The sequence below is a fragment of the Helicoverpa zea genome, chromosome 6 (assembly GCF_022581195.2).
Source record: "Helicoverpa zea isolate HzStark_Cry1AcR chromosome 6, ilHelZeax1.1, whole genome shotgun sequence".
NCBI lineage: Eukaryota > Metazoa > Arthropoda > Insecta > Lepidoptera > Noctuidae > Helicoverpa > Helicoverpa zea.
This window is the reverse complement of record NC_061457.1, coordinates 8,379,332-8,405,622: the sequence shown is the minus strand read 5'-3', so window position 1 is coordinate 8,405,622 and position 26,291 is coordinate 8,379,332. Positions and strand designations below refer to the sequence as shown.

Sequence of the window (26,291 nt, the reverse complement as noted above, 5' to 3'; positions counted from 1 at the left end):
ATTATTTTGCTCGATACAAATAAATCATTCGCCACAAACAAGTTACGACAAGAAATCTCTTACAAAGTTGAAATGCCGCGCTTTCTTCTGTCTTTTTCAACACGAATTTTGCGTGACTCTGGACATGTGCGCATTCAGCCTATAAATGTCATATTTCATGAATTGCCTTCATTTATTTTTAATTTATTGATTGTTAAATAATATGCTATTTATTTATTTGATTTATCACAATTTTACTGGTGGTAGAAAGAATAACTAATTTAAATATATTACAGTTTCATTCAAAATGAAATGAATAGATTTTATTCTTTTACTCTATGACATAATGAGTGGCCAATGTGGTCATAGACAAAAAAAATATTTAAAAAAAAAATATTTAAATTAAAACCAAATATTCATATCTAAAGATAATAAATTATTAATTGATATTTTTAAATTAGTAATTTGATTTAGTAATTAGTAAGTAGTTAAGTACTATTCTACAGACTTACGAGCCTTAATACAAACGCTAATTTGTAAGTACCTATGTATGTAGACCGTTTTTTTTTTCAAGATATTAAATTGACGATACCCTATGTAAACTCTGAAATAATGTTATGTAGTCAGATTTTAAAACGAGTGATGAGCCTGTGGTTAAATTTTAATTCTCATTATCGTTTTATGTTATCGGTAAATCGAGAGATGTAGAAGTTCAAAATAATGATTAGTTCGGCATTTAAACTCACCCGAAACATATCAGGGGAGGCGGTGCCAGCCGACGAGCCACTAGCGCCATCTGCCTGAGCGGCGCGGGGCTGCGGCGCCTGGCTGGTGCACTCCGCAGTGAGGGTCTCCCGGTCATCAGCCACGTCTCGCACGCGGTCGTCCAGGTCTAGGATGCCCCCAGAACTGGCTCGCAGCGCCCGCACGCCCACCCATGTCTCTGGACCCTGGAAGTGAGGAAAAAGAGACTTATTCTGCAATTTTTTGAAAATATCTTTTGGACTGTCATTGGAGAAAAAAGAAACTTCAATATTTTTGGATCTATGAATAAGATCTGACACAACAATCCCTCAAACGGATAATTTCTCTTAAAACGGATTAAACAAGCTCACTCTAAAAATCTTACTGATGCGTAGCATATCTCAATGTATAAAAAATATTTATATTTAACTAACTGGTGAACTATCAATCTCATCATTCTATCTCCCTACATACCTATTAACACTCATCACATGCAAAGTACACTTAATAAAGTAAACCCCGTAACGTTACACGACACCTAACGGATTAAAACTGCCTGCGAAAATTAAAATTAACTGTAGTAATGTGCGAAAATGCACATTGTGATAGTTTCGCGAATTTGTATGTTTTTCTTGCAGTCATATAATGAGCAGGAACGGTTGACGTTCCCACGCCACGCAGAAGCCGCGCTCACTCCATTCAACTTGGTTTGCACTTGTGTTCGTGTTTCTCGACTGTTTTGTGTTTGTTCGACAGCCTTTGTTGGACTGTCACTGAGATTCGCGTTGAATCATATCAAAAGGTTTTATGCGAACATCAATCTATGAGCACAATTTTTGAAAAGGCTTTTGCAATAATACGCTTTGAAAAGGAAGATTTGTTCAATAGGTGCTTACAGCTTACACAAAATTGTCGTATACGTTTCAGTTCATGGAAATCCGAGCTGGATAAGTCTTTCAGATTAATTTGTACTACTGAAGCTGTTCTTGAGAACAAAGTACACGTGTAAGTTCATACCCATGTGACAGACTTGCGTTCTGGCGGCTTGGCCGCGGCCAACCGAGCCAACTTCTTCAACCTCGGCGGAGGCACGGGCTCCGGAGCCGCCCCGACATCCATCGCACTGCCATCCGACACCGCGTGTCACCTCATCTTTATTTTCACCATCATAATACTTTATCAAATCGATTTCACTAACTTCGGTTATCGAAACCGTGAAACGAGATCATTTCTTGATACTACAAAAAGAAGTAAGATCTAATTTCGTGACGAGTTGATTGGAAGAAAAAAACAACTGGATCGTTGAAGCTATAGTCAGCGTTTGATGTTTAGGAGTGCTAGGGCAGGTCAGTGGCGCGAGTGAAGCCTTGACCTTCGCGGTCCACTGACCAAACACAGAGTACTCACGCGCCGTGCACCAGATGCTGCGCCCATAACAGACGCTGTGGTACATTATGCCTTTAAAGATCAATTTATATGGAACACAACGCCTACTATGGTGACGAATTACTAAAACTGTAGACTGTATAACTGTTTTATTATTATCCCAAAATAACACAAATTGAACTGTAAATGATGATGTTCTGTTTTGTCTGGTTTCTTTAGCATTGTTATTATTGCATATGATTGCAATGACCTAGCTAGAATATATTTAAAAAGTTGATTCATTCTAAAACTGTTACAATACTATTTGTCCTGAAACAAAACCGATGGAACATGTTTTCCGTGCTAATGAAAAATACATACAACTCCTATTATGTTGGAAGAAGTGTACCGTTGTAAATGTATAAACCGCAAAACACAGCATGAAACCTGGCCACTATAAATTACGAATGAAGTTGTAACCCGCTTTAGAAATACGCATGATCAACCGTCCGTATTCCAAGAATGTGTTGAACAGAAGTGGCGCCCGCGCACGCGATCCGTTTACCTTCGGGGAAGACTAACTCGGACGTTACAGAAAAACGATATTTGTCGACAGACTGCGACATAACTGCGTGACAACACGCATGCTTGCAAACATACAGGGAAGAAAGAAAAACCTACCGCGAAACAGTGCGAAGTTTTCATTAACATCCTACGTGCTTAAAGTCTATCTATTGACTATTCATGAAGTATTATCTAAGCTGACTGATTTGTCCATGCCCTAAAGTGGTTTAAGTCAACGGAAATGCACACCTTTCTGGTCTGTAACGTGTGTGCCGAATGTTAAATGGTCCACGTTGCGTCAATGCACGGGTTATGTTCAACAATCAAATCAAAACCATATCGGAGCTGATTGTTTTAATTGAATAGCAAATGATAACATTGATGATGCTCAAATTAAGAACCCGGCATCACGTGTACGAGTATTTAAGTATAAATCATCAAAAATTGTTTTATCTACAATAATTAGCAGTATTTTTAGACTAACCTGAAAAGATAATGTGATAAAATAAAATTATTTTATCATACGATTAAGATTTCAATTTCGCTCTACAAACAACACGCAATGAAAGTCAAGACAAAAATCTTATTTGTTTTATGGACAGGAGTACGAAATGAATTTATAATAAGTTGCTAACAAAAACAAATACCTTCACTAGTTCACTGCCGTAATTAACAGTAATTAATGTGCCCCTAATACATTTTAATGTAGTTTTTACAGCTCAAGTGGCTTAAGTTGTACAGTTTATGATGCGTGGTCATCGACAGTCAATCTTTGTCAAACGTCTATTTTCAAGAGTCGAGTGGTCATCTAGGCGTTTTATAGTAAACATACTTCAAGGCGACTGCTAGTCGCGAAATTGTTATGCAAATAAGCGTTGCATCCTACCGTTTGTGCTTAGTATTTACTTTTGTGCCCCGGTTAAGTGAAACGTGTGTAACATTTTGTCTAGACCGTCTTTTATTATTCAAACAATTCTGCAGAGACTGAAACTCATCCTCACAGAAGATTAAATCTGATTTTTAATATAATGCAAATCTAATGTGAAATAACGACGTATTATTGCTGATAGCTGATTGAATTCATTTATTTCAGCAAGGTGAGACAATCAATGTTTATGAGAGTTATTCTTGAACTGCACAAAATGTGCACACATACTACATAGCACAGCACAGACTAGGTCATTGCCTACGAGAAATATTAACTTCACCACTCTAATCGCTAAAAAATTACCAACCGATACGAATGTTTTTAATGAAAAGTTTATCAAGGGTTCAGATCATTCTAGTTACTTGAATATAGCTTCATAAGGACCACGCAAAAATGAAGATGTTATTGCAATTTTTATTTGCACAAATCCCATCCAGTTGTTTTATTTCTTCCAAAGTATTATCACACAAATTAACAGGTTTGCCAATTAGCACAAAAATGGTATTAAATCCACATAATGATCACGCACACATCAGGGTTTTATCACAAAATATTTTCTTTATCGTGGTTTTATTTCGCGCGTACAGAAACGACACACGCGCGGCTCCGCGGCACAACTCCTACTGAAGTCTGTCGATTAGAAAGATCTTCAACAATGACCGCAAATAAAATTCTACTGAACCTCTAATAATTTTCAAGGTTTGCGGTTTGCAATAACAAAAAGTTAAGTACAACGCGATTACCTAACGGACAATTTTTGTATTGAGATTAAGAACATAACAATGTGAAACTTTTACGTATTTTATGAGATTTTATCTTTTTTAATTTCGCACCGTATAAACAATATCGGCGATCACGTCTTATCTCAGGATATCAATTTTCAATCTTCGTCAAATTACATATTTTGTCAATGAATGGCCAATGGTTCGATACTCTAACAATAATCGTAAATACATTTGGAATGGGATCTAATGGAATATAATCTGTAAAAACAACTGGGAGACGTTCTTTAAAAAGCAAAGCCTGCATCAAAAAGATATGACAGGAATTCAAATGTTCACGTAGCATCTATTCACAAAGTTTGATGAAAATGGAGTTTCTTGTTCGGTTTATGAGGTTCTTTGACGGTTAAAACCACATACTTACATAACTCTCTACGGGATGAAATCTTTCACAGATTTCTCACGGTTTGTTCACATAACATAAGTTCCGCTTTTAAAACACATCAATGAAATAAAATTACGTGAAGAAGATACATTTTTAAAATGAATTGCGATTCTATGCGAACCAATTTACAGCTTGTTTATTTATTTATTTATTTATTTTTAGCCCATACTGTCCCACTGCTGGGCAAAGGCCTCCCCATCTTGCTTCCACACTTCTCGATCTTTCGACCGAGCCCACCAGTCTCGACAATAGGCGTCAAGGTCGTCACGCCATCTCTTCCGGGGCCTACCCCGCCTGCGGTGTCCATCCTGAGGTGTCCACTGAGCGACGATAGTGGCCCATCTTTCCGGATGCATTCGGCTGACGTGTCCGGCCCAGTTCCACTTTAATATTGCCGACTTTCGGCCCACATCAGCGACTCCCGTTTTGGAACGTATGTCGGTATTTCGTACACGATCAGTTCGTCTAATACCTAAAAGGCTACGTTCCATCGCTCTTTGGCAAACCTTGAGCCTGGACTTCTGACACTCGGTGAGGGACCAGGTTTGCGCACCATAGGTTAGGACGGGCAAGATACACATGTCGACTAACTTTCGTTTGAGTGAAAGGGGTAGGTCCCCTTTCATGTAGTGTTTCATGGACCAGTAGCTCTTCCAGGCGTTCTCGATGCGGCGATCGATTTCTTTCTCTTGCCTGTTATCGAAGGAAACTAACTGGCCCAAGTAGATGTACTCGTCGACATAGTGTAGAGCTTGCCCATCTACCTCAACATTACCTTTCGTGCTGTTGGTCATCGTATGTGTCTTGCTCATGTTCATTTGAAGTCCAACCTCTCGGCTTGCCCTGCTCAGGTCTTGGAGCATTTCTTGGAGCTCTGCTGATGTAGACGCAAAAAGAACGATATCGTCAGCAAACCGCAAATTTGTCAGCCTTTTGTTACCGATGACGATGCCTTTAGATGTCCAGGGCACGGTGAGCTTCCTGAAGACTTCTTCTAGTGTACAGGTGAATAGATTAGGGGAGAGCGGATCACCCTGTTTTACGCCCTTCTCTATTAAAAATGATGGACCAGAGGAAAGTACTTTAATCGATGCAGTGCTGGCCCTGTAGACTTCTTCCAGAAGCTTTATATATGTCTCATTTATTTCTTGTGCGCGTAAGGATGTAAAAATCGCCGTGTGTTTGAGACTGTCAAAAGCCTTGGAATAATCCACGAAAGCCAGGTACAACGGTTTGTGGTACTCATTATATTTTTCTATTATCTGGTTTAGTGTAAAGCTTTTTCTATTATCTGGTTTAGTGTAAAAATTTACAGCTTGTGCAAATTCAAATTACATTTAAAGAGCTCGTATTTGTTTGTTGTACCTAACTAGACTACTGGACCAATCTTCAATATTCAAGACAATATTCAAGACAAACAAGAGTAAAATAACGGTTCAGTTCATAACGTAACAACCTACACATATTCTTCAGTTAGAAACGAGGTCAGCATTTATTGACGTCCCTAGTTCCTTGTGCTTCCCAGTTACTGGAAGCCTTTTTAGTTATAATCCTGTAATATTTCTATGTGCCCTTACAGCCCTTCTAGTGCGACTTAAAAGTCACCATGCTCGTAAAATGCTATAAAGAAGAATATAGGTAGAAGGAAGATCTAAAGAGGAAGTTCACAAAAATGAAAAAAAAAAACTAATTAATATAACACATGAGAATATAATATTCAATATGTGTAAGGGCTTCCTAAGACGGTTAGGAGATTATTATAAGTAGTTGAACTTAGCGAGGGTCGGATTATTAACTGCCTTTTTATAATGCAGACAGCAGAGCATTAATAATTCAATACTGCCTGCTCCAAATATAGTTAGAAGTGATTTCATACTACCTTTAATCATTTACGTGAAGGACATTAACAGTTCGGGTTCAGGGGTCAGTCAAGTCAAGGAAAGTCTCAGAAAATACCTACTGCGGTTACTGCGGAAATAAAGGCTGATTTACATTGAGTCAGTAACTGACGTCAGTGTAGGCGCCGAAAACTGACGCGTGCTATTTACACGAAGTCAGTGTAGTGTCAGTGTTTCGTCAGTAGTACTGTACTGACTTCAAATCAATTTACACGATGGCAGTGCCGGGTCAGCACTGACTTGTCAGTGGACTGACGTCAGTTACTGACTCAATGTAAATCAGCCATAAGATTTTTTTTTAAATCTTATTACGTCAGGGTCGTGTTCCAGGCATGAACTATTTCACTTGAAACTTATTACACTTTTATTCGTGTAACATAAGCTCCTGTTCCTGTTTATACACACATGGTATTATGGCATGGTTTTACTGACCAACGGCCACATGTCGTGATTATTTGCCTGTCACTGGACAACTCTCACACTAACACATGCCTGGATTCAAATCTGTAGAGAGAGGATCCTTCGAGGAGGCATAGGATTGTTCAGTTACAAATTCAGTAATAGTTTGAGCTACGTTGCTGATTATAATAATACAGAATACGTCAAAACAGGTCAAAACCTAGAACCAACGTGATTAAATCAAAACATCGCTCTCTCGGTAGATTTAAACAGAAGAGAAAGCACACTATGTATTACTTCTCCGAACATAAACCACAAGTATAGAGACAAGCTTGTCGATATAAGAAAAATATAAAAGCCTGTCTAGCCACACCTTTCCCCTCCGTAAGATTAAATCCTCAGTTTTATGTTGTAGTATCTGCCATTTCTACCTATGAGCTAAGATAAACTGACAAATACATACTCAGTATTACTTTATATTTTCCAAAAATTGCTGAATAAGCAATGTACCAACGTATCGGTACATTGTTATTCTGATAGCTGTTGATCGGGTTTTTGGGAATACTTTTAATACACGAGAACCTATTAGATTATTTTAGTGGTTCTAGTTAAACATTCATGTATCGCTAGTTTCATCACAGTCGCGATAATATCAGTCTTGTGACCTAGACGATCTACGTATGCAAATGACGGTATACTCCATCTCACTTGTCAAGTGCTAAGTCTAATTAGTGAGCGATCACAAACAATAGAAAACTACAAGGTTTTTCCAGATTATAATGTATAAGTCACGTTCATATACATAAACAGAATCATATAATTGAGCATTTTCCCAATTGTCATTGGAGTCACGAGTCACGAAGCCATGCGGGAGGTCATTTTCCCTATAATGAATGGGCTGTTATGGTTTAAGTCCCAGGAGATCGGTATTAAGGGACAGCTTACAAACACTAAATGAATGTTATGTATGATGAGCAGAATATTTTTTGTATCTATTCAGAAATAAATTTCGTCATTGTTGACTTCATCACCTTTAAACCCAATATGGATAGCATAATAAGGCCCTCATGACGGAAATCGTTTGCTAAACTCGTAGGCCTTTCCCTTTCAGAGACCTTTCCGAATTTGGTCGGAAATTCGCCACTCATTGTTAGGAAACCTTGCATCTTTCAAGCTTTGATATTTTCACCAATAAATAGTGATTAACTTTACTGATGAGCACGTCTTAGTGCTCTCCCAAATATTCTTCTAACACTACAAAATAATTTAGTGGTAACCGATACCTCACATTTTACACGCGTCATTGTTACGCTATATAATTAAAACGTAGGTAAAACAAGACCTTCAATCCGCCCCCTTTTCATATCAGTTCAAACAAGTTAAAAGGCTTGGCCAATGTTTATACATAATTATCATAGAATTCCATTGCGAACATCGATAAACCAAGCCCGATCATGATTCAATATTTACAAAAGGATCAATATTTCTGAAACTTGTCTGCAAAATATACGTAGTTTGATGCTTAGCATAATGAAATGATATTACTAGATACGTAGGACTTACAATAACCATTAGCTTATGTTTGTGTACCTATAGGGTAAACCGTGAATGTTATTATGGGTCAATTTGTTTCTGCATAGGAAACTACATCTACTTATTGCATCGCTAGTTTAATCTCCGCAAACGCTACATGCTAGAAGTTTGGCGTTGGCGATGAGCACGGTCATGGTTTGACGACGATGGTCGTGGTTTCTGGTACCTTGTTCCCAAATAACAGACTAGAACCTGAATAGATTAGATAGGAATATTTGGCGATTATTAACACCTGTCTAACTGCTTTTGAATTCACAGCGAACAGACAGACGCGATGGAAGACATTGTTTTATAACATAAGAAGACATTGTTTTATAACATAAACATTGTTTTATAACTTAATCTGATTTAGTTTTTGTTGTACTGTCTACGTGCGGTAGGACAGCTGTTATCAGATGAGTTTAAGGCGTTAAGCACACATGTCGTTAAAACGTAGCCCGTTTGGAATGTCACTGATTACACACAAGGTCGTCCAAGCAATTAATCATGCGGATCGATGTAGTCCAATTAGGCAGATCGGTGTATGAAGACTTAATCTCGAAAACTATGGTTTTCAAGTTATGAAGTAAACCTGCGTTTTTGCGAAATTGTGTTCTTAGTTTATAACTGTATCTCCATGTCTGCAATTTGGAGTCAATTTTATTTCTCTCTTAACATAGTTTGGTTTTGAGTTAGTATCAAGCATTCCTGTAAACGATGGTATCTATGTATATCTATAGGCTATCTCATCGTACAAAATAAATCGTGATTATTAATTCAAGCAAGCTAGTATGTGGATGCAATAACATAAAACATGTAAATATGTCCTACAAACTGCACATTGTTTTTATGCCACAAAATCCGCTTACTACTAAGCAGATTTTCCTTAGCACAGCTAAATTAACAATATACTTATACAACATTGAGTAATTTAAACTCAATATGCAACTCATACGCAGGGTTCATTGTCCGTATCGCGTGAATATACGGGGAGGTACCATCGGTAACGTAATTGCGACTTATAAGTGAGTTGATTTAATGAAGTACTTTCCACTTTCAGATCACAAAAGAGCTCCGTGAAAGTAATTGGCAACAATAGTAACATCGACATGCGTACGTAACGAGAAAGGCGACATTATAGGAAGTGGTTAGGAATTATAATAAAACAAACGCGTGGGTTTTCCCGGACTAATCATTGAATATTCACTTTTACTTTGAATTCGTCGCATTCATTTATAATTAAATACTCTAATCAAACATATTTGAGACCTGTAGCTGAGCAGATGTTGTGCTAATGTAAGTCAGAAGAGAGCGACCAAATCATCTATCAAATCAATATTAGATAAGTTAACCTGGTTCAATTAATTTTCCAACGAAGTACAAACACTTAATGATAATGTTATCTTTAGAGTGACTAAACAGAATGGCGCCTAAAGTGTACAAGTTTGCCTTCGGAAAACAAAGATTCATGGATTTAGCGCAAGCAAGGTAGCTGATAGCTAGATTCTTAGGTGTCTTTGAAAAATCTGCATAGGTATATTTTTAACAAGCTTTTTTGCATGCAGATATTGGTACACCGAGACGATTCCCAAGGGATTTCTAAGACGTGTATCTAATTAATGTGTTCTGTCTAAGCTTACTTTTTAAAGAATAAGCGCAAAAGTCGTCCTTTGCTTTCCAGACCAAAGATGCTGTGACCCGCTAGACCTGGTTACGTTAAAATATTTTTGCTAACAAAAATAAGTGTAAGTATTTAGAGAATTGTTCACTTATATCCAAATCTTACCGTATCATTGGTCTGGGGCAGAATACTCCTCTGGAGTTTTTGCACAGGGTACGTCTGTCTCCATCCAAACAGACGCACCAGTTTGTCAGCCACATCCTCACAACGAGGAGTCGATTCCTTCATAATAACCACCACTAAGCACTGAATTATAGTTTTAATTCGAGGATAATAGGCATTGTTTTGAGTAACTGTTGTGCTCACAAAAAAAAAGATTTAGAAAAAAAAACAAAAGAGTACACACTATACTAGCAACATTAAAAATAATAATTGATTCGTAATTTAAAAAACTAATTTCGCTGACGACTCCAGCGATGTCCGTGTACACAAGTCACAACAACGCGACCGACAACCTTGTAGCTAGACGCGCAAAAAGTGTTGAAAAATAGTGGAGTGAGACCGCGAGCCGGCACCAGGCGGCACTGCCGGCACTCGCGCTCTCGCGGCCTCCGCCCGTTATCGCTGCCATCGTTATCTGACTATCACCGCCCCTCCAAACTGCACCTTCACTCTCCGACACTATACCTGCTGTATCTACCATCAACATCAACCACTACAAGACTTCGAGTGCGAACGCCTTCGCAGTTTAGGTCACGATGTCAACTGGGTCTCCATAAGAAGGCCGACTTGGCGACGTATACTAATCAACCACCTACTAACGAAACAAGAATTTGTGAAAATCTACTACTACCCACTAAACAAGCCCATCTTTGATGACTTACACAATATCAACAAATCTCGTATATTAAACCGGTCAAGTGCCCACCTTAAATAGTCAGAAGATGATCATAAACTAGCATACAATAAATTTGCACAGCGGAAGGGTCCGAGGTGAACTATGAAAAGATGCCCGAACGCCCCAACACAACGAAATTAAATAAAGTTGCTAAACAAGATTTCAGACACGGAAAGTGAAAACTCATTAGTTAGTTATGTCTATGTGTCTGTTTTAGCACAATCAGTTATAATAGTGTTATAAAAAACGTAGTATAGTATATCTAATACAGGGCAATAGATTAGACATAATAATGGTTTCAAAACTCTGTACGGCACTTTGAGCAGCAGTTATTTTCCAGTGTAGCTAATATCCGCAAACAACGGCGACTGAATTGCCCGTCCAATTTACTTTTGATGTCACCAGTTGCACAACGGACTCCGCGATGGTATTAATTTAGCTAAGCCCAGCTCAAGCAAACGACTTGCAATCTAACACAGCTTAGAACTGCATTTAAATTGCCTTATAATCTGTTCAACATTTCAGAAATGTTAATGATGCCATTCTGCGTGCCCATTATTAAATTTCAAAGCAACGCAATGATGCATAAACGTATATTTTCTTTTCATTAAATACAGCAAAAACCCCCGGAGTGGTAAGTAAAGGCTTGCAAACTCGCAACATGCAGGAATAATTACCACATAGTGAACATTAGCGCATAGCTCGTGAAACGTTGACTCCGCCAGTTTGCATGCCTTTGTCACGAGGTTTTGAAACTTCGCGATAGAATTAACAGATTCTCCAGAAGCGAAAATAAGTGGAGAAAACGACCATCCTCTATGGTCAAGCAAGCCCGACATAGGGACAGATATACTGTATAAGAATATTTGTGAGTTGGTATTGTCTTCCTTCACTTCTTCCAAAACAAAGAAAGTTAAGAAGGAAAACCACATGGGGTACCCAAATAATTTAAAAACAAACAAAGATCATAACAGGATCGAAGATTTGATTCAGACAACAATTGATTACTGTGCTACCTAGTTTTTGTAGTACAGAATGTATCAAAGTCAGTAACTGGCGTAACTTCATTATCATCGCGTTAGATCAAGTGGATGCAATCGTGCGAACAATTGACGATTAACAACAAGACTTCGCCATTCAAACACAGACCCATTGTCAACGCTTGCGAAGTGCCTTAACAAAATTACATGGGACTACATTTTGTTCACGTTACGATAAGATGAGCAAAGGCATAATGAGCGCACTTAATTACCAACAGCATGCCTAATTAGCTGTTGGCAGATAGACGTTTTAAGGTTTCACCTATTTATGAAACATGCAACTTTAGGAATTAATAGTCTTTTTCTTGAAGAACCACAAGACAAGGAAAATCAAGATGTGGAATAAAATAAACTCAATTGATAAGCAAGTTTGTAAGTGTCGCAGTCTCACGACGCTTTCTACCCCGAGATCTGGGTATCTAGATCAGCGCCAGAGTAACTATTATGTTACCAGATCGCTCTTCAAGCAACAATGGCTTATAAACCCGTGGCAATGATACTGATTAGTAACCGTAATCGCGTCGTGTCGCGTTATGAGAAATTGACAATAATAGCGACATTTTCTTTGCCTCATTGAACCATCTATAAAAGTGTGTCAAACTGATGCCACTCTGGTAATTTTATATTCCAAATGAATATTCGCTGATCATCCAGTTTAGCGTAAAAGCGAAAAGTTTGCAAAAACATAGACATTTGTGTAAATAAAACCTGTATCAGTATTTTTTCTAGTCCTTTGGTGATATTATCCATAATTTATAGAGTTTAAATGTGTGTTGAGTCAGGTTCTTAGCACTTACGGTCATGGTTCAACGGTCACGCTATGCTTCATGTGCTGCGGACCAATCACAATGCCTTGATTATGACCATGTACATAAGTGCAACGATCCCTGAATCAGAACCTGAACAATTACTTACTACACTTTTATAATTATGACTTTAACAATTTTCAAGTACAGCAGAGAATTAGGCAATTAAGTATCGTTACTTCTAAGAGATTTTTTGTTTCATTTAAATATACTACGAGTATCATGTGCTACTACTAAAAGACCATGTAAAAGTTATACTTCTTTTGTCTAACACATATTTAGTCAAATCCAAGGCTCTATCGAAATAAATGAACGCTGAATTTTCCACATACGCTAAGCCTCGGGATACTGGGATGAAAAAAAATAAAGGATACGTCACTGTATTGTCTACCATGCCATGTTATCACAGGAACTAGCTATGCAACTTTTGTGCAAATGCAAAATAAATGACTGACAAAAGCGTACAATGCCACAATGCCTGCAACTGAGAATGGGAACATTGGTCACACAACAGCTACATTTTCAACCTGAAACACTTCTCGCAAAATGTTCACATGGGTATCACTGCCACCACTAATAACATCAAACAGGATGTTACAGACTATTAGCAAGGGGTAAACGTCACATGAAATTCGATGTAAACAAGCTGGAGGCTGCGCGGCGGGCAACTGGCTCGGCTTTCTGCGCGTGCGCCGGTCGGCGGCGGCGCGGGGGGGAGGGCCAGCAGGTCACCGCTCCCCCTGCCCCTGCAGGTAGCCGAGCCATTGAGAGGTGCTCGCGCGCCGTGTAAACAATCCTCCCACCTGTGCAATTACAAACCAATGGTACCGAATCGTCTAATGCCATTCTCTTACTTACCCCTTTAATATTCAACATTATTTCATTCAATAATTTAGAAATTCTCAAAATGTTTCAATGAATTGCTGCGTAAACATTGATTCGACGGTTAACGAACTGAAGATCCCTTTGACTCGTTTCCTCCCGGATGTTTGTCCCGGAGGTGCTATTGAAATAAGCTAAGGGTACTTTCGTGGGGCACCTCCCCTGTGACGAGGCAGGGGTCAACGGCGCGAAGCGTGTGGCGGAGCGCGACGGACATCGGGTGCAGACAGCGGAACGATGGCGTGGGGTGCCAACCGACGCACCACCTCCACTTGTCAAGGCCACTCCGAAGGAACTTCACTTTTCAACAAAAACGGAACTGCTAACCTGCTTCTTATTAAAACTACTGGTGCTGCCAATTATTAAAAATGCTTGATTTTTTCTAATACGGAAATATTTTACTCACGCTTTGCAAATTTTACACACAATTGAGAATTCATTAAGTAGTGTCCAAATCATAATTTTATAGAGTTCCTAAACATATCTACTATTCTGCATGCAGCGCCATCTACACAATACGTGAAGAATTATGATGGCTACTGCCTGACCAACTTACTGCAGTTTATACGAATGAATGAATGCATTACTGACGACGCGTGACGTGCTGAAAGTTCATCAATAGAATTGAAAAATATAAAATGAACATTTCGATGTTAAATTAAGCTTTCAGAGTGTGTATAATAGTTCTCCATAAATTAAATGATTTTACTGTCACTTTCGTCTGGTGCCAACAGATGGCACTGCATGTTAACTCACTAACATTTTTATTATTAGAACATTTGGACAACAAGTGTGTATACAAACACAATAACAATTTTTTTTTGTCGTTTTAAACCACTTAGGTAAGGAATTAATTAATTGAATTAGATAATTGGGATGTTGATGGGATCGCTAATTGGTTTAATTGCCCAATAGCTTAAAAAACAAACAATGGTTCTCCAATCAGGTTAGCAGAGGAAAACTTGAGGGAATCCTTAAGAATGACATAGAAATCCTACAAAAATTACAAGCCGTATCTATTATATGAATGCAACGAGGAAAACTAAGTGACTGTCATTCACTTACTTAAAAGAATCAGAAACCTACAAAATGCTCGCGTGCCGGCCCTATCAACTATCGGGAATCAGTACCTAAGCCCTTTACTGGATTAGTTTAATACATAGGACGTGTGTTTATTATGATTATGTAAAAGTGTGTAGTTATAATTATATGACAATTTGTCACCTCACTAATAACCATGTTAATTACTAAACAAAGTCCTAAAACTGGATTTAAATGTGTACCAAAGGTTATTGACCCAGATAGTGGTGTAACAGAATTGACAAAATATTAACGTAAGCTAATTATAAGCATGGTAAAGCCGTTAACATAAAATGTGAGTAGGTACTAAGCATTCTTTATAAATGCTCCTGAATTTAAATCAATAACATTTTATGTGCTGAATTAAGCTGACGAAGCACAAAGGAGATTTCTTCACCTAGTTTGCACTCTCTTCTGTCATTCTTGGAATTATCTTAGTGATACGACGTGCCGTGCAAATAAAATTAAGTATTTTATAGATTATGTGTAAGTGTATTTAGATAATTTCCTTTAGGCAGCAAATAATGTACGAGTTAAATAAGGCAATTAGTACTCTAATCGATTTTACTAACACGTTATTTTATTTCGATACAAAAGTTTTCCACGTCCCTATTTCCATGCATTAGAAAAGCAATTTCCCATTTGTTTCGCTCGCAAACAATGGCAGCGTTTAATGGAAACTATCATAAACTTTTAGCTATTAAGTACCTGACATATATCTAGTGTTATCTTCTTATAAAACTTTCGCGACTTTGAAAGTTTGCAAGATGAACTTTGTTATGCATGACACATAGTCGAGCAATCTACATAAAAGATGTCTATAATACCTGAATATTTCCTGTTCCGTGAAAAATACTCAAATTAATATTCTTTTTTAAGTAAAAGACAAAGATTTTGTTAGAAATTCTTTATGTAACACTGTGTAATAATTTTAACTTTCTACTATTTCAAATATACTTAACTTGATCACGGTTGTTCCACTGTCTGCCAAAGGTGATAAAATTGAATGCACCGCCTTTTTATTGTATGTACTTATGTAGGTATATCCAGAATTTATTATAAATGGAATGGCCTATAGCTAAACTTTGGAAACACAAAATCATTCCAAAAAATAATTGACGATTTGATATCAATATAATTTATATAATCTCTAGACCTACAATCATTCCGCATGAATATCTACTCATAGTCTTATAGTTCGCCGAATTAAATTAAAGTAGTCACACCACATCGTTACTAGAATTTATAGTACAATGTCTCTGAGTGTCAGGTCCTACCAGCAGTAGTTCATGCATATCAATCACATCACTAGTGCTGCGGCCGCGGGGTCAACGACCGGGCCGCGTCCGCGAAAAGCTTGACCTTCGCACGTGGAACTTTGTTAGTAAAAGAAATACTATAACAAAGAAGTGAAGTGAAACCATTCGCTACGAACGAACAAACTTACATTAAAACGTACTATGATGAAATGCACTGTTCAAATTATTAGATTTCTTACTCGACTTTATTATAAAATCACAATTCCATTCTGATGAAAATACCAAGAACCACTATCGTAACATTCGCATAGAGGACCTAATAATAAATATACATGCATGTAAATGTTCATGAATAATGCATGCAGTCCGAATAAAGTTACACAATTTTAATCATTATCATAATCAGAAAGTGATCCTGTATATTTTTTTTAAATTGACAGTATTAAAACCAAAAAAAAATGTTGACGTAACTTGGTACATCCGACAACGAGCTTACATAGTATCTTTGCTGGGTGCGTGACATAGGCTGAAAAAATTATGCTAAAAATACTGTACAACGGAAAAAGTCGTGATTTTATCCAATTAACATGCAAAATGGTTATCAAGTGTAGTTTTAATATCGCAATTAATATCACTTTCGTGCAAGTCGAGCGGAAACCGCCAATAGGTACTCTGTAAGCGGATAGTACCTAGGCACTCGTGGTTACATCGCTCGCTTGGTTAACATTTTCACGTGGTTAGCGGGGTGGCCAACCATGGGTGACCGTGGGAGAAACTGAGAGTAAAGCCATCGGTTCAGCTTATTTAGGTCTATAGTACGATAAATATGGATTGCTTTCCACCGTGGTGGAATTTCGTCACCACAAAAGAAAAATATTTAGAGGAATAATTACCGTTTCTCAAAAATATTCATTCATATTGATGTAGAAAAATAAAACTGCATTTTTATTACGCTTGAAGTAATAACGATAACCTTTCTTTCTATTTTTGGACACCCAAATGAAGATGATGCGCTTATGATTTACATATTATGTAAATTGTAATGTCTGGCAAGCGACGTAGCACCACCCTGATACCAGAACAATAACAAATAACTAACTGCATTCGTACATAACGAGCTATTGTCAGCAGACAAAAAGGGATGAATTAATCAATGATATCGAAGATCAATCGATTTGGCCCGACCTTCACGATATTAATGTTCTCTTACTTACCTTTCAGAATGTATCTTGAAATACACAACGGCTATACTCGGCAAATTCGTCAGCAGATCAGTGAACTGTTGAATTCAGGGAGAATGAAACTTTTTTAAACAAAGAAGGAAGCTAAAAATTATGGTTGCAAAAAAATTACTCAACCTTAGGGATGGATGATTAATCAGATCTTAACGTCTAGTTACACTCTTGCTGCCTCTGTCCTTAGAATTCTTTTATTCTGGCTGACTCAAAAACTCATGAACATAATCGATGTGAATACAATAAATTGAGGTTAGGTACCTATTTATTGCTAAGAAAATACGTTCCGGCAAGGCGTGGACCGTGGTGCGGTTTGGCCGTTAACGGGGCGGATGTGAAGGTAAGGGTAATAATAATATTTTTGTTGAATAAAGTGGAAGGAGAATCTTTAGCTATATCATAATATATCAACAAAATATAAGTTAGTACCAGTTACTTCCAAGTAAGGAAGTACAAAACAACATACTGGTACATACCAGGATAGCATAGGATCAAAGGTACACCTGTTGAGGTGACCCCGTGGGAATCCAATTCGTTAAAACAGCAAAAGTTGGTACTACACATAGGTTCCTAGAACGACCACAGACAAGCGACCACATGAACCACGTCACGAGTTAAGAACGTGAGGGACGCACGTCAATCTATTCAGTATTCTATTTGTCTCTTAATGTAAGATGGTACCTATTATTATTTACATATAACATACAGGTAGAGAAACAGTAGCACATTGCAGTTGGAAATTATTTACCTTTGAACACATGAACCATGCATATTAATCTTATTATTCTTATAGTCTGCTTATTCCAGAGGGTCAGAAGACAGCTTATATAATTCAATACTGAGAAATTGATATAAATTACCATGTAATCCAATGATTAGCAGATTGGCATACAATTCAACAAAGACGTCATATAGAAAGTTAAAATATACACCTTCATTTGCCATTTATTTTTACGTCGAAATTACATTCCGAAATTCTGTTATCGGTCAACTAAAGTGGAGCGCACCATGTGCCGTTGATAACAACTAATCAATTTGTAACCTGAGTGAATCCACAGACAGGTCTGCATTTAACATGTGCTATTGTTCACATTTGTACCCGGCCTCAATAAATTGAACCTTGAATAGACATACTCGGAATTGCTAGGAAGGACTCCATATTTGGAATACAATCGATGTAAACATAAATAATTATTTAAAACAATAAACTGCTAAGGTGCTAATTGTTGGTTTCCGATGAAAAAAGGTGGCATCTAAGGTTCCTCACCACCTCTGCAATACTAAATCGTAGAGAGGTTCGCTATAATGAGCCTTAACTGATTCAGCCTTGTTCCTTCATTGCATTATGCGGATATGCGGACGCAGAAGAAGCAAATTTTAACACGTGAGACCTAAAGCACGAAAATAATTACCATAAATATATCACGGACCATGTATATGCCCACACTGATACAGTTATAATAAAGCAGGATGAGAAACAGGTGACAAACAACACTCCCTGTATTGTTCATCACCTAGTTCGGCCTGACCTGTTGTACGTTATCCAGCCAACGATGCTTATCGTAATAGTGGGAGCGCGACAAACAATGACTTTACATAAGATAAAATTATAGGGAGCACCCTGCAGTTAAAACTGTTGTGTATTCATATAGAACCACACAGGGTTTTAAATAGGAGCAAACTTAAGTAGAGTTCCTACAGCAAAATCTTAAGAATGTAAGTGAGACAACAACCATCATTTGGTGATTTGATTTGTCTTTGAGTTAAGACAAGAAAGATACCAAACTGATTTCAGGGTAACGATTGGTACCAACTCAGTGATAATGATGACCCTAGCAGTGACATTGATCGTAGAGATCGTAGTCAGCGTTTATCAAACAGCAGAATATGAGTACCTAATGTATAGTCTTTCTATTACGATGACTTATCCCAAGAGGTTCTATATTGTAAAGAGGATATGATTTTGATTTGCTTATATTATTTATGATTGTGAAAGAAACTAGGTACCTTCATATCGATTCAAATAGTGATGATGCATACAATTTTATTCAACCCTAAGGGTCAATTCCCACTGAAAGAGCAGCGGCCGGCAGCGGCCGTAAGAGCACGGAAAATGTAAGAGCGCGGCGCGGTGCGGCGCCGCGCGGCCCGCCGCGCTCGCGCTCAATCCCTTGCAATTACGGCCGCTGCCGGCCGCTGCCGGCCGCTGCTCTTTCAGTGGGAATTGACCCTAATGTTATGGAAAACGATAGAAGGATTGTTATGGTAGGTTGTGATTATGTCGAAACCTAACGCAGTATGGGTGCGGTTAATGCGCATTGTGCAGTGCTAACCTGGGATTGGTACAGTCGAGTAAGTACTAGTTCGTAAGTTCTAACCTCAACGATATTGTAAAGCCGAATCGGGCTAGTAATTCCGCATTTTCAAAGACCGCGTGATAAGAGCACCTTATCAAAAGTATCATAACTCTAATTTTGCAGATATATTATTCAGGAAGTCTAATTTAAATGGCGCAGGTCATGCAGGTGGAAAACGTAGTAGCGAGCGACACGCAAGCCACCACAATGCGTAGGTCGGTCAAAGGACAATACACTGTGCTCGAATTCTTCGCACAGTGTTTCCACATTGTTCCCTCGTACCTGCGCTTTTGTTCCGCAAAATAAAAACCGGCTAATATGATTGTAACTGGTGTTAAACAAAGCGCTCAGTGGACGTATCGAGGGACAGTTATGCTGTAGTTGAAATTACATTGTGAAACTAAAGGATACATAAACATTTAGGTAGGAACTCAAACAATTAATAATAGCACCTTCCTATTATTAAAACTTTACGACAGCTAAACACTAAGTTTATGATCGAATCAGCACACGAAGTAATCATTGGAGTGAAACTTCACAATATACCTATGTGTAGAAAATAACTTGTTTACAAAATCTACGTTGTATATGTAATAGAAGTTCAAAGTAAACAGTTTTACTTTTACGCACAAAAATTTAGTTTAGCGGTTCATAAACTATGAATCAACGCACTTAGCTGACGTCATTTTATAGGGAAGGAAACTGACGCACTTTATGAACAACACTGAGTAGGTAGACATAGCTACTTGGACAATAAGAGACTTTGTCATGTAACATTATTGTTCAACAGGATAGAAATTAGTACTCGTAGACTCGTAGTATCTATCCATTAATGATTGAATTGACGCCTCCCGTCTCCATAAATATATAAGCTCTTTCTAAGACCAAAGCCTTAGTGCAATTATCAACATGCTGCTTTGCTAGCAAGTGCACCTAACGAAATGCTCGTACTTGATAATTTGTGAAGTTACGCTGCCCACGCGCATGGTTTAGCGTAGGATTTGCGCACAGGCATTCGCGCACCACACCCACTCCGCTAGATCCATCAAACACTGATGTTACCTTGCAAAAAACTTTATGATTCTATAAATGGTGTATTAAAGTTTCTTCACGTCCAATATTGATTATCTTGATGGAAAAATATCTGAGTTGCGGACAGGGGCCTACATTTATTTGTCTGATGAAAGAAAATATGTACAGGTAAATCATGTTTTAATCGCAGTGATTTGCAAAAATAGCATAAACCGGTTAAATTATAGAGCATATTAGTTTGTGAATTTCCGCATTCTTGTTCTACATCCGGTTATACTTAAATATTGGATCTATTCTTAGTTTTCCGTATTAATTTGCGTATTATATCATTCATTTTGCATTAAATTAATTTAACATGAAAACATTCTTTACACAGACTACCACAGCAAGATATACTATATACCTCTTCGACAAGATACTCAAAATCCCACTTCGAGTATAAATATCATCGTAGACAGTAAGGGCAATAGTGGTGCTCTATAAAGGGTAGTATTTAAACGCAAATCAAAAAATATCCTTTTTCTATGCAGTAAAATTCCGAATTCCCATCAAAATTACTGATTGCACAGCAAAATATTCAACTCAAAATATCACTAAACACACTACAATTTATTTTCGCAGCGTACAGCGATTTTTCCTAAAGCAAAAGCTTTTTCATCAATGCACAGCTAACAATCTTAATGCACATTATACATGTTAACTTTTTTCCTTTTAAATATAGCTTCTATTTTTATATTATTTACAGCAGTTTTTCTGAATAAAACAGCATTTTATTAGTCACAGTCATCTTATTATTTATTAATTACCACATAATGAGATCAGCAAAAAAATATAAAATTAAATGCAAAATTGTAATTTATTGAAATCTTAATAAGAGTCCACGCTTCCTTTTTTGCCCAAAATGCCAAAGGCTCATTTTTAGCTTCTGCAGTTGGCGCCACGTACTTGAGTCGGATCGCAAGTCCGATGATATGCTTGCACATTCTTAAAAAAAATGGGGCGGGTACATTTTTAGTCATTGTCAGTACTTCCTTTTGGCATACATTTCATATAAGTAGTCATTAAAAGGCAGAACTATCATATTTCAGAATGTTTATAGTCAGAATCATATTATTGGAATATATATATTTTTGGAATTTTTATTTTCCTGTAAGAAGCATGCAAACAAGCCTGAAGCATGCAAGCAGGCATGCAGCATGTAAGCAGGCATGCAACATGGAAGTAAGCATGCAACAAGCATGGTTTCTGTCACGGCTCCGGCGCTTCGTGGCTCCGGCGGTCCCATGCGAGCTTATCGTCGCAGATGGTTTTCACGCTCACCACCGCAGCTTCGGCTTACTGGCCGGCAGAGCCGGCCAGCCTCAACCGCGTCGGCGAGCGTTAAAACTACCTGCGCCTCAGCTCGCAGGCCGCCTCGCCCCTCCGCGCCTACGCGGTTTTGAATTGCACTCTAGGGGTAGGGCAAATAAGACTACGTGGAGTCGGTTTTGCAGCGATTCGTTTTCGTTGCTAGCTTCAATTTTTAAAACAATGTTTTTTAATGGAAGGTTATAAATGGCAATGTGCTAAATAAATTGAATCTAAATAAAATTCTACCATCTTCATAGTACGCTGCATGAGATTTCAGTTAATTTGTTCTGCTTTTAGAAATAATGCAATGTGACAGGATTTTTTTGTTATAATAATCATTAAATTTGCCGAACATGGCTTCTTGAAAATTAAGACTAATATGATGAACAGGTTTTGTTGTACTTACTGGTTAATATAAGACTGGGATAGTTATTTTGCTATGAAATATGGAAAATTTGCTGTGCAGTCAGTATTTAATGCTTGTATGTAGTATTTTTGTACAAGAATAAATTTAACTGTATTGCATTATAAGGAAAAAAGTAATGTCATATTGATGTATAATTTCGAATTATCTGCAGTTTGAGTTTTGTTAAACATTTAGTTTATTTGTAGTGGAGTAAGTTATTTGATGTAAAAAAGAATATAAATGATGAGTATTTATTGATAGGCGATTATTTATTTGATATGCAATTTATAATATCCCCTCTATAAATTGAAATAGGACGGCAGGTAACATTCCTCGGCGACTGGGCTCCCCCTCGTGTAATTACCACGCCGAATAAAAACAGACTCTAGCTAGGCGAAAGACATTCTCCATGCATCCTTATTTATAAAGTATCCATTGACATAAACACTTCAAGTTAAGTAGCTATTTGGGCACCTGTTTGGGGCAGTAAATTATTTTGGTATCGTAAATAGTGTTGCGTGTCTCAAACTTCTCAAAGCCACGCCAGAGTTTATTTTATAATGAGCTCACTTTGATGGTAGAGAATTAAATGCTAACCAGAGTATAAAAGTCCCCGTATAGACTGAAGATAAAGCAATGACCCTAAAGCTAGAATACGGCGCAGTCCGTCCATGTCCATCCAAGTTTAAATTGGAACTTAATTTATTTACGAACGCAACTTGCATTGTTTCTTTGGGTCATTACAGGTTCACGTTCAATAGTCGTGGCCGACAAATCGTGCCGGTGTACCGTGGACTCCAGCACTAATGACTGGTAATTTAATCGAATTAACCATCACGATACTCTGGCATCCATTCTAATCTCGAGATCGAATAGATTCGGGTAGCGACACAAAAACGAATAGGTAAGTACTTTTTGTCTGAGCAAAACAAAAAAAAAACATTTATTGTAAAAACTCCTTTAATGATCGGAAGGGCTGGTTTAAGGCTCTACCTGAGTTGAAACAGGTAGATAAATATACAGTATACAGTCTCGCCATTGAGTGCGGCGGGACAAGATATATCTCTTAAACCACAGAGAAATTACAGATGTTGTACTTGTAACAAGTGTCAGATCGATTTCAACGTTCAGCGTTATTTCGAATAGGTATTATATCACTCACGCAGGTACTGGTTAAGTAACTTAACACATGCTAGAAACCAGTTTATATAGAAGCCATGTTAACAATTTTTTCTGGAGAACGGATGCTGAAATTGCATCAGGCCGTCAAAATTAGCGTGTTCTTTCCCGTTTAAATGCGACCATTGAAGTAGAAATAAAAGGAAATACCTTCGGCTTTCCACATGTTCTTTCCTATTCTATAAATGTTGACTTAAAAGAAGTTGTTAATTAATCCGTCAGCGGTCCAATCAAAACTATAAAGAAGCTTATAAATTTGATCTGCCATTGCTAAAACTAAAATAAAATGTATGGTAAACGGATTTAGACTGAAGGATCAAGATACTCCAAACCACATAAAAAGAGATAAAGATTCTAGACATGTTTAACTTAACTTAACTTGTTACAGCTTAACAACTGACCTTGAATTCGCGAATAGTGAAATACTAGGTTCTTATCCTAACACAGTAGTTTTTAGATGGAACCTCTCAGAACAATGACGAACTTTAGACAAATATGCCAGTTATTGCCCATTGTTATATCATCTTTATACGAAATCATTTTACCACGGTTGTAATGTGTTGCCGAGATAAATCTACAATTACCGTACTTTGTTGAAATCAAAAGTATTTTAAGACTATTACGAAAACAATACGATAGTCATCGGATGATGTTAACAATAGTAGTGGAATATTTAAAGTGGGAAAAGGGCTCCATGTACAATTTTGTGATGATTACGATGGAACTAAATAGATACAATGAGGGTTGTGGTATGAGAGCCCTGGACAGTGAAATCCTTTTTGGATGATAGTGTTGTGAGAGTGTAAATCAGAAAATATTCGGAGCCATGTAAAATTATTATCACCAGGTATATTTACATTTTAGCTTCTTCATCTTAGTACACAGAATGTGCAATATTTACCTGCGTCAGGCACACGCGCGTCTTGCGTAAATGTGATGCAATAAATCATAAGTTACAGATTACATCCCGATAAGGCAACGCGTAGTAATTTGCAGAGTAAGTATGTACCTGTGCATTTTGTTTGTTCTCGAAAGCGTCATCTGTACTAAGCATATACGCTCCTGAATTCTTTGATTCAGAATAATGGAAGATATTTTATAAGTATTTAGGGACATAAGTGAGAAATATCTATCTTTCAGGAGAAATAACTAATTTACAGAAAGCACCAGTGTTCCTCTTGCAAACCTGTCAAGACCGAAGTAGAGCTTAGAAAGCAAGATTTAGGGATCATTGGAACATAGACAATAAAACAGAAGACTAGCCCAGCTTAACTTTAAAATAAGAACCATAAACAATGCTAAAACTGGCTTCTATAAGCTTAAACCATCTTGATTTATTGAATCTTAAGTCCGGCGTACAAAGATATAAAGAGAAGAGACCGCACAGATGGGCTGGAATGTCATAAAATATATGGTCCTTACAATAAGAGCTTCTGGACACTGCACGAGTGTTCAGCATCTAAGTTGGAATTAGAATTCTCATCTCGAGTGTTTGAGTCTGTATAGCTTTGGATTTTGATTTATAGATCAGCTTTGAAGTTGGATGGTTCGAAAATGTATGGAATTTATGAAGCTAACAGTTTAAATCATACTTAAGGAAATGGATAATGATAGTAATTATAGCCGAGTTTATAATACGTACAAGTGTAGCTAACTAGATTTTCAGAAGTCAAGATAATGATTATGAAAGAAGTTAAATTTTGGGCGAAAGACCAATTTTTGGCACAAATATCTGCAACGAAGCTTACAACAAGCAAAATCTACTTGAATGAACTGCGTAGTTAACGTGCTAAAATGTGACTGTGGCTGTGACATAAACACCGAAACACAGTTCAAACGATTTATCACTTAGATGTGAATAACTCATGTAGTTACGTACTATGTGCGTAGACAACCGTTTGGTTTTAAACGACTTGTGATCACCAGTGACTCACGCCTCCGACAATAATCACAAACTTACTCGTAAAACCAATTGTTAATTAGTAAAACATTATTAAGCTTGTTCAAATTGCTGGATTTTAGGGCTTACTAGGTACTCATTGAGAGAGCTATTGATGGATCTAAGACTGTTAGGTTAATTTCTGTTTTTTGTCGTATCAATATTTTTTTGGAAAGCAGCTCACGATGGGCAACAGTTATTATGATACCAAGAATTCTGTAATAGAAACCACGCACAGCTGTTTTTATTGCGTTATCAATCATTGTTCGCACACTGCTATTATTATTATGTTCATCATGCGCATTGATTGATTTACAGCTGTTAAAAAAGGTTCAGTGGGTTGCGACATTGAACGTTTATTATTGGGAATTTCGGATAATAGCTTCATTGGAGCCACGTTTTATGTGCAATTAAAATCTGAGTCGAGAACAAAAGATGTTTCATAATGGCATATCTCATAAAATTCTAGGCATCACCAGTCAAAAGTTAAACAAAAGGATCGTCTCAAGTTCGTGGACACATTCTAGCTGAACAAAGATCAAGTTTCAGAGCGAAGGAATGCTAAGGCTCCGAGGTAATGCAAAGTAGCTA

At 37.5% G+C, this 26,291-nt stretch overlaps 1 protein-coding gene across 10 annotated transcripts in view; it reads right to left on the bottom strand.

The window, feature by feature from the left end:
* Positions 1–26,291, bottom strand: part of LOC124631249 (partitioning defective 3 homolog) — a 51,172-nt gene that overhangs the window by 20,079 nt on the left and 4,802 nt on the right. For 5 of the 10 annotated variants that reach the window (XM_047165525.1, XM_047165526.1, XM_047165522.1 and 2 more), the window contains exons 1-2: positions 10,403–10,823; positions 726–929 (exon numbers count right to left, since the gene is read on the bottom strand). In XM_047165525.1, the coding sequence (XP_047021481.1) occupies positions 726–929; positions 10,403–10,525 (327 nt within the window). In that variant the 5' untranslated portion in view covers positions 10,526–10,823. Of the gene's footprint in view, positions 1–725; positions 930–1,740; positions 1,962–4,109; positions 4,733–10,402; positions 10,825–13,508; positions 13,592–26,291 lie in introns of those variants that run through there. The other 5 variants (XM_047165521.1, XM_047165523.1, XM_047165519.1 and 2 more) reach the window with 4 other exon arrangements.